Source organism: Hoplias malabaricus, chromosome 4 (genome assembly GCF_029633855.1).
Source record: "Hoplias malabaricus isolate fHopMal1 chromosome 4, fHopMal1.hap1, whole genome shotgun sequence".
NCBI classification, from domain to species: domain Eukaryota; kingdom Metazoa; phylum Chordata; class Actinopteri; order Characiformes; family Erythrinidae; genus Hoplias; species Hoplias malabaricus.
The window spans coordinates 34,223,315-34,239,414 of NC_089803.1; the positions used below are offsets into that span (position 1 = coordinate 34,223,315).

The 16,100-nt window shown below is 36.9% G+C and overlaps 1 protein-coding gene and 1 long non-coding RNA gene across 2 annotated transcripts in view; one reads left to right on the forward strand and one right to left on the reverse strand.

The window, feature by feature from the left end:
• The window catches only part of LOC136694501 (A disintegrin and metalloproteinase with thrombospondin motifs 20), a 79,110-nt gene that overhangs the window by 59,263 nt on the left and 3,747 nt on the right, over positions 1–16,100 (forward strand). The window contains exons 29-35 of the mRNA XM_066668119.1: positions 8,845–9,012; positions 11,406–11,579; positions 13,107–13,274; positions 13,461–13,670; positions 13,902–14,031; positions 15,099–15,288; positions 15,470–15,603. Of these exons, the coding sequence (XP_066524216.1) occupies positions 8,845–9,012; positions 11,406–11,579; positions 13,107–13,274; positions 13,461–13,670; positions 13,902–14,031; positions 15,099–15,288; positions 15,470–15,603 (1,174 nt within the window). The remainder of the gene's footprint in view (positions 1–8,844; positions 9,013–11,405; positions 11,580–13,106; positions 13,275–13,460; positions 13,671–13,901; positions 14,032–15,098; positions 15,289–15,469; positions 15,604–16,100) is intronic.
• Positions 4,777–7,255, reverse strand: LOC136694502 (uncharacterized). Its single transcript, XR_010802212.1, has 3 exons — positions 7,198–7,255; positions 5,208–5,258; positions 4,777–4,898 (listed from the first exon to the last, which is right to left on the reverse strand). It is a non-coding gene; the product is annotated as an uncharacterized lncRNA (long non-coding RNA).

The following is a 16,100-nucleotide window of genomic DNA, read 5'->3' on the forward strand; positions in this document are numbered from 1 at the left end:
GTGAGCCATGGTTATGATGATTTAAAGCAACAGGTGCTTAAACCTGTCTTTATGGAATTCTGAACAGAGATATTTAGACAGGATGAAAGAGGGACTGTTGTGCTTGATCCTTGTGGTATTTTGACCAAACTAATTAAAAACAAATAAAAATATTTTAATTAGGACCTCAGGGAACAGTTAGCACTTTTCCACCAAAAGAACTCTGGTTCCTAATTTTTTCTGTTTGGTATCTTGGTGCTCCCCAGCGAATGTTTTATTTGTATTTAAATGACTCCATTTGGCTCCACTGCATAATAACACTTTATTTGAGGCTCTCTGCTCTTTCTGGAGTTTCGTAAGTTTGACACACCCATGAATGCTGTAAAGTTTTCTGGAACTTTCCAAATTTACCAAAATAAACTTACCAATTTATTTCTTCTGGTTCCTCATTGATGGAAAACACTATGTGTGAACTTAAAAAAAAGGGGTTATAATATGTCTGAGGTGACTTTGCTTAATTGATTAAAAATGAAAGTTTGGGGGGGGTGGCTTTCTGGAATAAAATAACAGAAGGTTTTTCTTTGACCATATCCCAAATGTGTCAGTTTAGATGGAATAATCTGAACAGCATGTAATGGAGTCCATAATCACATAATAGGCACTATCAACAAATTAAAAACAAGTGCTGATACACAAAAAAGTTTAAAGTTTGTAATGATTTTAATTCATTTCTTAGTATTCTCCCAAAAAAATAAAACATATCTTAGATATCAAATCAAGCTTTGATATCACTTAGTGCTTCTGGTCATCATTTGAGTAATTAATCTCTCTCTAATGTATTTAGCCAGAGACTTATAATAGATTCCTTTTACTACAATAACATTGCTGGCAATATCCATGTAAACATGTAATTAAAACAATTACAAATAAATTATATACATTTAATGTGACCCCAATTGCTATTCAGGGATATACTGCCTATTAATTCTCAATACTAGAAGAATGGATCACTCCTTGATGCCAAAATGCTAATCATACAGATACATAATATTTTCCTACAAGTACATTCACTAATTGGAAAACAATCTTCTTCATATGATGTAGAAGAAACTGTATTTAATATTAATTACTAAATAACTTAAATGGAACATAAACAAAATACAGTAATATGCAACATAGTATATCCTTATAAATTTTTTTTTAACTAATAATATATTTATATATTTTTAAATCTCAGTAATAAGTAACAGCAAATGTTGTGAACAGTCAATAAAAACAACAACTTTAATGCATTTTTAATGAATTTATATAAACAGCAATCTTGCATAATTGAAAGGACAGAAACATAAAATCATATGTAGCTCTATATAATAGGCTTATGATATCTGTGTGAAGTATTACAACAGCATTTAGTCATTTACTTAAATTTATACAAAGCATTGTATTCAAGATTTTCAAAGATTTATCTGACATGAGGGAGAAGTCTTTGTGAAGACTGTTGTTTAACAGGGTTCAACAACATTCCTGGAGTAATGGGGTAATAGCTGTACTTAAGCAATTCAGCATCATATTGATGTAGTCTGGTTACACTGTGGTAGCTTTTCATCAAAATCAAATCTTAATGAAATATTTTCATGAGAAATGAACAATGAGACAGAGTAGTGTTATTCAAGGAGAATATTTTGAGAATGTTCTGAGAGACTGCCTTTTTATCCCTTAATTTTATGACTTACCTTGGAACCGGTTGAAGCCATCATTGCATCTGTGATTATGGCAATGTTTTTAACAACATAGTCTGCATTACTAAAGCTTCAGTATTTTGGCAGTGTAAATAAAAGGGAAAAATAATACTGGATTTTATTTTTCTTCACTAATTACAGAGAACCTCAAAGATGCCATATGTACAACATTATTAAGGGCAATGCCAGATCTAATTTTTAAAATGCCACCCCCACCCCCACCCCACCCCCCACAAAGCAGTACATGAAGCATTCTCTTTTGTAGTTTCAGTCTTAAAATTATACATGTGTTTTACACTCAGTGATATTTCATTAAATCAAAGAATCAATGGTTAAAATTAGGGGGGCAAACAGAACCTGACCTGGTTCCCCGTTGGTTGAAATAGTCACTGCACCCCACAGCTATCCTATGAACACGGGTGTAATTTCTAGGTTGTATGCATTTTGCAGTGTTATACCAGAAGAACATTTTGCAGAGTTATTCTAGAGTGCATTTATTGTGCAATATTGCCACTCTGGAACGTCTCTGAGCCAATCGCACTGCAGGGTTGAAACTAACTGGTTTAACTGGTGGTATAATATGTGATATTCACAAAAGCCATAGAAAGCAGGAAGTAAAATAGATAAGGAATAATAATAATAATAATAATAATAATAATAATAAACAGTTGAATGGGAATTAGTGTCATCCATTTGCCCCCTAGTAAGACAGTCATTTAAAAATGATTAGCAAACCATATGGTAGTTTACAATAACAAATTAAAACAGCAGAAATGCAACATACACTATAGAACATAAAATTCTTCACAACTTTAATTTCAGATATTAAATTAAATTAATTAAAGACATGAAGTCCACCAATAAATATAAAATTATAAAATATTATTTATGAATATAAATATATAAATATAAAATTTTCCTCTAGTAAAAATTATTATGCTAGCTTGTCTAATATAGTCTAGCCTTTACCATTATGTAATGGATCTTGTAAAGAAAAATATATATTCTTTATATATTACACATATACAATTCTTAAGAAGTGGAACTCTGTTCTATGTCACAATGTCCTGTGATCAGAAGCAGATCATAAAATGAACTCAAAATCAGTCTTGGCCATCTGATGTGTGTTTAAACTTCAGTGTAAATTCAGGCTTTAACAACTTGATGTGCTATTCCCATTGTACTATGAGCATTGTATTATCCTCTGTTACCCGTCTTATCCAGTTGAGTCAAAAAACATATCAGCCCTTTCCATTTTTTAGTGGCCTAGCTTCCTTGTCCAGGCCTAGCAGAGGAGGTAAACAGTTTTTCAGGCTAAGCGTACATTTCATTTTAATTGGGAAAATATATCCTAATTAACAGAGTAATTGCATTAGTGAAAGCTTTATGTTAAATAAAGGGCTTTAGTGTTTAGTGTTTTTTTTTTTCTTTTTACAAAAAATGTCACACACTTTGTTATTCATTGGAAACGATCCAGTACCAAATAATGCCATCAGTGTTGACTGGACAAATCCCTGCTGTTGTTAATTACTAATCTCACTTATCATTCATGTACTGTAGTTTACCTTCAGTAAAATGACTCATAAATATTACTTTTTTGAGATTGCTTAAGTTGGTTGTGGGTACGTGTAGTTGCTGTGCCATCCCTGTTTTTCTAGGTTTTATCTTTGAAGTATATTGTGAAATATTTACAGATTTTAAACATCTGCAATTAAGTTCACAGCCCTTTTAAACCTAACATTTAATCTACATACAGCCCACAACCTTCAGAAATATATAGCCTTATCAATTTACCACCAGTGTTTAAAATGTCAAAATTCATAGACCTCATATTTTTACATTAATGAAACTGATTCGAATAATGCAGGTATTTATCTGTACTTATTTCCTAAATTCTCAATTCCCATATGCTCCACTGTTACCTGCAAGTCTGATCTGTTTTTACTTAAGTTGGATGTAGTGACTGGTGCACAGATGGAGAGGAAATTCCAGCATATGTGTCTGAGAATGCTTGTCAATATTACTTATCAAAACCTGTTTTGTTCATAATTAGAAAATATGAGTTACTCCATTGTAGGTGAACTTAATATAAGTTTATATATAGTTACCTAACCCTAACTGATAACATACTATTCAAGTACTTGGTTCTTTTAACAAATAGAAATGTAAGGTAAATATAAACTAAGCATTCTTGCAAAAGATTTCTTTAACTTCTAGAGATCATGCCATGTTATTGTTAAATACTTGTAACTTTTAAAATTCTAGCATAGATTTTGCATCACTTCTGAGTCATCAAACACACTCAAAGGCTTAGCTGGCTCAGTAAATATAGCATCCTAAATCAGTGGCAATGAAAAGGTATGTGTCATGTCATGTGTCCACAAAGCAACACAAAGTAAAACAGAGTATGGTCAGCATAGAGGAATGTGGTAATGAGCCACATATGGAGCAGGTGCTATGCTTCAGAAAGATGTAATACCAGAGCACAGATCTTCATGCTCTGATCTTTGATAGAAACGTTTAGGCAAGAAGGTTGTTCTTTAGTTTGAAAACTCTTGAAGATGAAACTGTTCAAAGAGAAAACATGAACTGAGCCATATTTATTAGTTGTTTACACTTTAAACATTGTAAAATCTGTTGGGAATAAAGATGTTGGGTTATGTTAGCTTATTAGTGTCCCAGAATTGCAAACTAAATATACATAAAAACATACACTTTCTTTTAAATTTGCCTATCCATGTTTGTCTATCACATGTCTGTAGTTCCAAACAGTGGCAGTGAATTATGTTTCACCATAATGGACCCCTCTGACTGTAAGATCCAAAACTCTGAGTGTATGAGGATAGGGGAAATATTAATAAGCATATATTCTGGTTGAGTGTGTGGAGATATTGGGATGAGAAAATGTACCTGATGTCGTCAAGCTCGTCATCTATGCCTGTAATTGATGAGTACTGAACATGTGGATTTTCATAGTTGATCATTATAAACAAATCTGGTGCTTCCTTTTAAACATTGCTTATTTAGCACAGTAGATATTTTCAGTGGAGATCCTGACTGCATACATATCGTTTGGCATTTTTACTTTCCTCTTCAGACTGCTCTTTAAGTTTCTTCCTGAAAGTGCTTACCTCTTTAGCCGTTTGTTTATTCCACTTTTTTCATTATCACCTGAAGAGTCTAGATAATGAGAGAAAAATGCAAAAAAGATCATAACTGATTCACACACATTTTTAGTGTCCTTTTATATATTTAAGTATTTTCTCTATTTTATCACAGTACCTGCAACACAGTATAAAGATTCCGCACAAATTCTTAGTACTAGATGAATGAGTAGTCTTAAAGAATGAAGAACAGTAAAAATCTCTGACATATAAATGCTAAAAATGAACACACAAAGATGTGACCTCTTTTCCCAGGACTGTTTATGAGGAGTGTGATCTGTGAGGCTGTCCTTGACACACTGCTCTACAAACGCAGCATTCTTACCAGCTGCCACCATGCTGACTGCTCCATATTTAGCATGAGGTTTTGTTCCTCCTGCAAAAGAAAACATATTACTTTACAAATATAGCAGTGCAGCATGTGTTTCTTTAACACTGCAGCGCTTGCTTTCAGATTAATGTACACAGAATGATTGGCTTTTTAATTTCAATTTATGGCTTGTATCTTGTTTGTTCATAAAAGTTTAGTCGCTGTGTAGATGTTGGTAATTGATACCAGGGCCTTTCTGCCATAGTGTAGAATATGGTTTATGTAAATGATTTGCTGGGCTCTTTAAGAGCTTCTGTCTTCCAGATGCCTGTTATCACTATCTTTCCTATGTAATGTGAATGGTATTTAACCTCAGCCCTGACTCACACTGTGATATTATCTTGCTTAGGGCTCATATCTTCCTGAAGGTCAACAGAAGCAATTAATTATCACCATAGTGAAGCCAGGTTTACCTACACAAAACTGACAGGAAAAATGCCCTGCTCATCAAACTAGAAGTGCGTCAGATCCTGATAGTGGTCCAGCACAAAGGTTCTGTGTATGGATTTGTTGTGGCCTTAGTTAGACTTTGAGTTAGTTTGTGTAAAATCATTTGGAGTAAATCAACCAACTTGGCACTTAAAATAAACTTGCAGAATAACCACAGTGATCAGATGAAAAACAGCTGAAACCTGAACACACTTGCTTAAGTCTGTTTTTTCTGTGAAACCAGATTGGACTATGCTTGCTTCAGTGAATGTGTGTCTGGGCAAGATCAAATTTACAGCGCTAACCTACAGCAGTTTGTCATTAAATTAAACCCACCTCATTGTCTTTACGCTTATCTTCCATTATATGAAATCCTAAAAGTCATCTGTTGCTCTAAATATATTGTTAACCCTCTTTTATTCTGTTCTGCAATGGTCAAGACACACAAGGACAGCAAAAGTGTGAAAGGGTCTAACACATTATGCAAAACAACAGATGGACTACAGTAAATGCAGACCTTCAAAGTGCACCAGTGTCATAATTAGAGTTGATAGAATGGACAATGAGTGACATTTTAATGTTTTGGCTGACTGATGTATATCAATTTCTCATATAATTTAACATATTAAGAAGGACATTATGCACATTTCAGTGCATAATTCAGCATATTAAATAATATTTATAGCCATTTAGAGTAATGTGAAAGTGCTCATGATGGTGGAACTAGACTTCCACTGTCCTTCATAGGTGTAAGAGCTGTTTCTTTGAAAATAACAACATTGATTTATGAGAGATAAACCAGCAAGGTTTTGGCTTAAAACATATTTTTGAAATACCTAAAGAAATATTTATAGAATTTACCATTATTTTAACATTATCAACATTAACATTATATTTTATGCCTCAAACAATTCAGAAGACACATGCAGATTCACTGGTGATACTGAAATCTCAACTGGATCATGCAGAAAGTTTGAAGAATTTGTGGAATTGTTATGATATCAGACAGGTCTGCTCAGGCTTACCTTAGACTTAAGATGTTTGGTCAATTGGATTGGGGTGGGTTTAGTACTTTAGTACTTCTTTGGCATCTGGAACTAATAAGGAGTCGATACAACCAGGCCGGTTCATTTAGGAGGTCAACCTCAAGATTTTATTTTGTGTGTGTGCGTGTATATATATATATATATATATATATATATATATATATATATATATATATATATATATATATATATATATATATATATATCCAATACTGTAAATAGCATTATAGACAATTAAGTAATTACACATAGCTATACATAATATAACATGTAAAATGGAGCACTGAAAAAATGTTAGCATGATTGAATATAGAGTTGCACGTAGTTTAAAATATTAAGAATTCTTAGAATTCTTATCTGTATTTCTATCCTATCTCTCCATATTTTCATCATGTTGTCTATCCCTTGCTTTTCTGGAGTACATTATGCATTAAAAGTCATTTCATTTTCTACATTTGAATCTTACATACCTTAAGAAGAGATAGTAGACTTCCCAGTCTTCTCTCTTCTGCCTGTGGAGACTAAGTCATCTTCTGATCCCACAGTGCTTGCCAGCTCCTTTCTCCCAGCTCTGATTACCTGATGTGTAATGGGTGAGTCTGATGAGTGAATGAGGGGAGTTCACTGCTTGCACCCGTCCTCTCCCCGTCACACAATGTGTACTGGTTCCTCACTCCATATGGCTATGATCTCTGCCTTTCTTCTCTCCCTCTCTTTCTCTCTTTTTCCTCTTCTCCTCTTTCACTCTGTTATAGGAGTGAGGAGGGGCTTAGACCCTCTCTAACCAATGGACATGTTTATCTCAGTCTTGGTCTGTGCCTCCTGTTTAGGAGTAGAGGAGTACCATCATGTTTGCCTTTTGCAGGAGCCTCCAGCTTTTTCTACCTGCATGTTCTGGATCAAGCGCTTAGCACAACACCCTTTGATGTTCTGTCAGCAAACTCAAGCCCTGTGTTTAACATGCTTCCATAATTACCATGTTTGTGATGGATATGTGTAGTGTTTGTGCCTGTGAGAGACTGATTGTCTTCCCAGCGTGCACTGTTTGAAAATGGTTTAATGAGTACTGTTGTGGCTCAAGGCCGTTTATTGTAGCTTCGTGAAAGACCAACAATGAAGATTTAAGAGCCTCGGTTTGATTGTAGTGTTTTTGGTTTTCCAGTTGTAAGCTAAATACTGAACATATTCTTGAAAATGAAAAAACTTGTAATCATTATGTATGACATGAACATGAAATCTCAGTAACAAAACTCAATAACAAAATATGGTCAGTGAATGTATTGCTCTTAATAGAGCAATTAATCCAGGCTTTTTTTTTCCAGTTTCAGGAAAGAGGCCTGAAGCTTCCCTTGAGTTTCCTGCATTGATTCTGAATATTTTTTTCTGAGAAACGTTCCTCATATGTTGTAGTTATGTTTATTGAAACCAGATGATTGTCTGCACTGACTTTTAAGGCCTCTCTCTTGCCTTGTCTCTTATATGCACACAAATGTAATTGATTTTTAACTCTTTGTCCATGGCACATAGTAGATAGAAGCTTATTTAAACAGAGGACAAGCAAAGCGAATGTCACTGAGGGGAAATGAACGACGAATGAATATAGACAAATTGCTAAAAGTCTAAAAGTTGCAGGCACCATAAAAAGTCTGGTTAGCCAGATTTTATAGCCTCAAAAATGGAACAGCCAGAAGACTGGGGGGGAAACAGATTTCAATTACAGGGATAATGGTGTCAAATACATCTGTTCTCACCCATGTTATTTAATGCCTAGTATTTAGAGTTTGTGTTTTATTTTTGATCCTAAATAGCAGGCATGTGGTTGGGATAATTAGGAGAGATTAGGGTGCAAACACTGCAGCAGGGTGTGACTTCCTTTTCCTTTTCTTGCTGTCCCATGTTAGATACTAGGTTGTGTGCCAGAGCATGCTTTCCCTTTAAATTAAGTCACTATTTGTGTGTAATCTTCAGATCTCTGTGTACTATTCTAAATCTGGTTTCAAATTCCAGGTTACAGGTGGTGGGTCAGAAGTGTCTGACTTTATAAAGTGTTTGTAATTATTTATACTTGTAATAATTATGAACATAGTCCATCTGACACTCTGGTCTGTCATTCACAGTGCTCAGTGACCTGTGGCAAGGGGACCAAGCAGAGAGACCTTTTGTGTGTTTACCATAACCAGACCCAGACGAAGGAGGAGCACTGTGCTCATCTTCCCCGGCCCAGGACACACAAACTCTGCAGGGCAGGACCATGCCCCAGCTGGAAGACCAACAATTGGAGAGCGGTGTGTATTGCCAGTCACAACAACTATTTGAAAGAACTACTGGAACACAATTATACAGCTTGACCTTTCAACAGATGTTTGATTAGGTAACACATAGGGTTACTGCAGAAAGGCCTGATATATTGCGCTTAAAATTATATAGGATCACATCCTTACCCATGTAGTCTTATTAACCCTTGCATAAACTGTTCATTCTACCAATTAATCTACTTTATTAGTAACATAAATATCAAAACACTGCAAAAATGAATGAAAAAGGCTTGGTTTAAAAAACATGAGCCAGAGTTTGTTCTGTAATTAATCACATGGAATATTATTTTAGAGTTAAAATTATTATGTTTTGGGAGAGGGTGCCATGGGGGCGGCACTCCCACAGTCCAAAAACACACGTTGGTAGGTGGATTGGCGACTCAAAAGTGTCTGTAGGTGTGAGTGTGTGTGTTGCCCTGTGAAGGACTGGCGCCCCCTCCAGGGTGTATTCCCACCTTGCGCCTAATGATTCCAGATAGGCTCTGGACCCACCGCGACCCTGAACTGGATAAGCAGTTACAGATAATGGATGGATGGATGTTTTGGGAGATGCAGCCAGTTACTTACTTGTACTCTCATGTTTTTCTGTTGCATTTAATAGCAATTTTTGATAGGTTAAAATCTTTTTCAGTGGCACTGAATAAGTTCTAATCATATTAAATAGAAGCAGTCTTACTTTTAGACTATATTCTATGCAATGCTCCAAGATCTAAGCAGGGAATCTGAACTTGCACTTGCACCTGCACAGAAGAGGTTGTGTGTGTGTGTGAGTGGAAAAGGGAAAGGAGAAGGTCACACACTTAAGATGTGTTTTAGTCTTTAAAGGGTGACACACTTTTGCACTATACTGTCACGTCCAGGCAGGAAACGCATATGCATACACACAGCTGGTCGGCCACAAACAAAAGACTATCCCAGATTTATCACCAGCCACCAGGAATAAACTTCTCGAACCCCTCTCACGCAATCCATCATGCGATGCTCTGTAGTGTATGCGTACGTGAGTAAAGCAAGTGGCGTCCCAGGGGTTCATTTCTCTTGTTCTGTGAGTTCAACATGAGGCCAAATATAAACAGAGAGCACTTCGTCTGGAACCAGTTAGAGAAACAGGTTTGAAAGTAGTGTAGTTACTTGGGTCCTATTTAAGCTCAAAGAAATACCCACCCTTGGAGAATAACCATGAAATCTTATTGGCTGTGCTAAGGCAGGTTCAGAGTGGCTCTCCCAGGTCCAGTGATGCCACCCCCCTACTCCCCAGTGAGGACCCCCATTCCTCCTTAACTCCCCTTGGGGTCTGGAAGCAATCATCCTCCTCCACATACCACCATAAACCATGAAATCCGCAACTAGAGCATAAAGACATGTTTTATATCTTAACATCCATGCCTGTGACAACTTTAGAAACCTCAGAGCCCACCGTTCAGGCCTTTCAGCAGCCTTTCAAATCTCCACAGCTCATAGGTTGGAGGGGTGATAGAGAGTAGTTAAAATGATACGAAGGGTGAAGTGCCCTTTGTATTGTCTCTCCTTTGTGTTTATGTGTACTTAAGGGGTGTATGAATGGGGCACTGAAGTAGAAGTCAGTAATATTCCATGACTTTGAAAGATTGGTATAATCATCTAATCACCATCTCCTGATTACAGACAAATCAAGCTAAAGTCTTTTTTCAGAGACGGCATAGGATACAGACAACTAAAAAATGTAAAGACAGCCAAACATTCAACGAGAATGATTACAAACCCAGAAATATTCTAAGTATATTCATAATATTACAAAACCTGCTTTAATTCCATCACAAAACACGTATTACATCGTACTGAATTGCTTCCAACTCCTCAATCCTCATGCTTTTGATTAAACACAGAGCAGGGGTCAGATTTTAGCCCATATCCTTTGTGTTGCTTCCAAACCAAAGTCTGCTTTAACTACAAAGTAAATTGCGTCTAAGTGTGCATATGCATATTTGTTGGACATATGCATGTAAAGAAAAAATGTCAAATGCAGTTGCCAGATGTACAGGTAGCGATACACACAGATATAGAAACTTGAATGATAAGGTTTCAGTCGAATGTATGGTTGTCACAGACAATAGAACTTAGCAGAAACATTTGTGTCCACTTAGGGTTTAGATTTCCTAAGCGAGAATGACTGTGTGACATTTTAATACAATTTTGGATTGAGCAGTTAGTGGCCACATAACTTAAAAGGACAGAGCACATGATATGCAACTTTGAAAGGCTCATCTGTTCTCTAGTAGAGCGCTGGATTCACTAAAAATGGCTCCCTCTCCTTTCTAGCTGACAGAGACGGAATAATTATTGAGTGTCACCCTCTTGAACTGCTGTGTGATGTGTGTTAACAGTGCTCTGTCAGTTGTGGGGTTGGTGTGCAAACACGCGAGGTTTACTGCAGGTTGAAAGGCAAAGGTCATGTGGAGGAAAAGATGTGTGATGTCCATATTCGACCCAGCAGCATGCAGCCCTGTCTGTTCCCAGACTGCCATCGCTATACCTGGTCAGTCAGTGAGTGGAAAGAGGTGAGTACTTTCTCGCTTGTTTTCAGTTTATGTGTGTGCTCACGTGTCCATGTGTGTGAAGACAATCTTTCTTGTAAAACTGTTGGTTTTAGACAAATTTCGAATGTTTATACATGTTATTTTTCTACTGGAAACTTTATTTTCTTATGTGACATACAATCACATCTGACTACTGTTCCTAAAACACCATTGTTTGCCATCTTTTTGCGACCAGGCTTCACTGTTATGTATGTGGCATTTGCATGGGTTGGGCACTTCAGCTGGCTCAGTGCTTCTTTTATCTTTTCCCTCATGGAACTTCAAAGATATTTAAACAAAACCCACACACTAACAAGTGCTCACAGTTCTCTCAGTCTTCAGTGCTTATAGCCCTGGCCTTTGAAACAAAACTTAAGGAGAGCTGTTTACTTTTATTGTTAAACGTGTGTTGACATTTGTTCATGATTTGGTCAACTGGATTTACTACTAGACTCATTAATTTAACAGGAACATACCATTTCTGGAAGGCAGGAGATTTTTATGTAACCACTACCATGGCATTGTTGGGCATTCTCTCTAAAGCTCTTTCTGAAAGCAGCTCATAGTAAAGTGTTTGGGAGAAAATGGCAGAACTGAGGGCCTGAATGATAACATCGCTGCAGAATGATACACCACAGAAAAGACTCAGAACCTAGATCTTAATCAGTCCCCCTTATACACAGAAAAGTCATAACACCTGCAAAATATTCCTTTTTCTTCTCATCATCTTCCTTTTATCTGCTCTTCAAAGCTCAAAGCAGAGTCCCGATGGCCATTTAAGGACTAAAGAAAAACAAGACCTTCTAGTAAGACATTGTTATCTTGACTTGCAATGGAACTTATGTTTCCAAGTTCCAAAAGTCCCAGCCAGTATCCCACTATTGTTTCACTTTGCAGTGCCAAAAAACTAAATTGTCCAAGGTTATAGCGGCTAAATCAATGCTACTGTGCAGTTTAACATTCTGTAGGAAAGTTCCAACTGCCCAGGTCTGTCATTTCACCTCACAGTCTAGCTAGCACAGAGAGCAAGGGTAGATGATAAGGCCAACCTTCAGACCACTGTGCCACTCACGAATACTTAAAACATTTTGAAGAAATATATACCATATAACTAAAGTAGGTAGAATCCTGACATCACACCTGTAAGAGCTTTTTGGACATCCCGCTGCAGTTGCTGCCACCCTGTATTCTTACAGCCTTTTAGGAGTGCTTTCCACAACAGTTTGCCGCTTCTGTTTGCATCAGTGCCCATTCAGAGCATTTGTGAAGTCAGGCACTGAGGTTAGACAAAGAGGCCTGCCTTCAGTCAGTGTTTTCCCCAATGATGTTCAATGAGGATGGATTACAGTAGTAAAGCTTATGTAATTACATATATGTATCAACATCAGTTTTACATTTTGTAATTACACAAGTGGATCTTCATAGTTGTGACAGCATATACACATTATATATGTTGTTGCATATGTTGTTCGTGTATACTCACATGTATATTTTTGTATTTGTATCCAGTGTAATGCTACATGTGGAAAAGGAATGAGGCATAGAACAGTTCTCTGTGTGGATGAGAGGATGACCCCTGTCTTGGACAGCCTGTGCCCCGCACCCATACCTGCCTTGTATCAGCCTTGCCTTAGCGTCCCCTGTCAGTATGTCTGGGTAACTGCAGCGTGGACACAGGTTAGATGCATATACATTTTACTTGAATTATAATCCATTACAAAAAATATTGATACAAATACATGTTTCAGACCTACGATATTAATCAGTGTTTTATACAAAGTAAATTAGCTATAACCTTCTTTAGCGATTTTAGTTTGAATTTAGCGTTGTACATGTATTTGTGAGACATTCTTTGTGTTTCAGTGCTCTGTGAGCTGTGGGGAAGGTTATCAGCAGAGGATGGTTTCATGCTCTGCAGTGCCTTCTACATCTGACCTGCAGATGTTTACTGCCCGGTCTTACATGCAGGCCTTACCCTCAGAGTGCCCAGAGCCTCCTCCTCCCCAAACTAAGCCATGTCAACTCCCAGAGTGCCCTCCGCCTGGGTACTGGAAAGTTGGGCCATGGAGCAAAGTGAGTGTGTATATACATCTCGTGCCTGTTTTATCTGTGTCATTGCTGTTGGACAGTAATTTCATGTCTCTACAATAGTACGTTGGATCATAACTCTTCATTTGAAATGTAAATGAAAACTAAAAAACTAAAGATCATCCCTAGATATATTGGTAAACATATATATATATATATATATATATATATATATATATATATATATATATATATATATTTAAATTCTTTCATCAGTGTTCACAGACATGTGGTGCTGGGGTGATGGAGAGAATGGTAGAGTGTCTCACTGCTAAACATCTCCCTTCAAAAAATTGCCATCTTTCCAGCAAGCCTGAATCACAGACAGCCTGCAGACAGAACCAATGTGAGTATTCTTGCTTGCTGGTTCTGTGTAGTGTGTACAGGTCACCAGAGTTGTTTCCAAGAAAGTATATTGCTTTCTCTTGTGCGCAGTATTAGAATCACATAGTTTATAGCAAAACATTACACTAGCAATAAAAACATCTATGCATTACTAGGAGTTCTCTGTAATGTTCTGAAATTGCAGCATTTTCCTTAGCATCAGGATAGAATGTAAGATTTTAGCATTTTTGCTTTGAAATCTTTGATTATTTCTTAAACTTTTGCCCTGTTACACACACATGTCTGAACATAAAGTGGAGTCTGCCTCAATTTTCCAGAGCACATGGTTCTGCTCTGTTTGCCTTGCCTGTGGCTGTTGCCCATGCACATACAAATATGCTATGTAATGACATTAAATTGGCTTTACTGGGCAGCCAACTCATGCCTTGATTTTGTTTTGAGCATGTCAGCTTTTTTTGCTTTTTTTTTCCTCCCTTCTTCCAATATAAAGTATAGTAGAGACCTTGACTTTCAGCCTTGCTCTAAGCTGTTTGTCTTTGAAGCATTAAATACCCTGGCCCCTGCTGTCAAGAGGGCCTTTTAAAACCTGTTGGTGTGAAGTTTTTGATTGGTGAGGCTTAGACTTCACGAATGGGGCCTCACGTTTGACCCTAGCACAGGGAGGGCTGCCTGCCAAAGTTTGCAGGTTCATTCTCTGGGTTTCAGACGCCTAGACTTGGCTTTGGCATGCCGCTAGAGAATTCTGCTCTTAATTTTTCCTGCCAAGTCAGGCCTGGGTGAAATTACAATGATGTGCTTCAGTGATGGGAGAGTTCAATGTCCACATATTAATGTCAATCACAGAATTAGACAACACTTGCCCTATTCCATATTAAGTCCATATTAAAAATAAAAGCAAAAACAAAATTGAAAAAGATTGTCATTTGTATACTTCTGTGTGAACACAAGCATGTTCAATTTGTTAAAGATATTTTCACAGACACATAATGGGATTGAGTATATTTGACCTCTATGTTCTTTATTTGTGTTATCTTCAGTTTGCATTAAGTTAATTTGCTTATTTTTCAGGTGAACTGTTCTCCACCTGCAAGGAGTTGCAGATGAGAGAAGGCATTAAAAAAGATGGAGAACATTTCCTCAAGGTTAAATCAAGAATTATCCAAATTTACTGTGCAGAAATGCAGACCAGCTATCCAAAGGAATATGTGACTCTTCGCAGTGGCCAAACCGACAACTACTCAGAAGTGTATGGATACAGGTATCGCTTCCTTTATGAGCATCATATCTTAGTGGCTCAAGAAGCTGTTTCTCGAAACTGAAATATCATGCATTTGAAATGTTAAGCCTCTGAATTTCCCCACTTTTATAAACTACATAAAAAGAAGAAACAGATGACACGTAACTGATATTGTCTTTTCTAATGTAATGAAAAATTCCAGGTTGAACAACCCTTTTGAGTGTCCATATAATGGCAGCAGGCGCCAGGACTGTGCTTGCAGGAATGACTACCCTGCAGTGGGCTACACTGTTTTTCACAGAGTGAGACTGGACCTTAGCACCATGCGAATAATTAGTGAGTAAGAGGAAAATTACTGCTTGATGAATAGTCTCTTGTGGTACTATACAAAGACTCTTCAACTGACCATATTGTGTTCATTTGACTACAGACATATTCTGGAGTTTTTGGTTCTTTGAATGTGTGTGTGTGTGTGTGTGTGTGTTTGGGATCGTGAGTGAGAAAATATTTTGGACTGATTTCCTGGTTAGAGATTAAGCAAATTCAAATTGCAAAGCAAGTGGTGAATCACTATAGAAAAAAATATTTATAAATAAAATATGTTTATAGATATTTATCATTTATTCTAGCATTAGAATCTGTTTGTAAGAATCTGACACTGAATATAAACTTGCACACTAATGCCTCTTTCACACATGAACTCCAGAGAATTTCTAGAGAAACTAGAAATTCTGTTGCATTCCTGCTGCATTCTCACATGCGCTGACTCAGATTTTAGAGTTTTTGGAGTACTTACTAAGGTGTGATGGTGTTGCCTTGTGAAGGACTGGCGC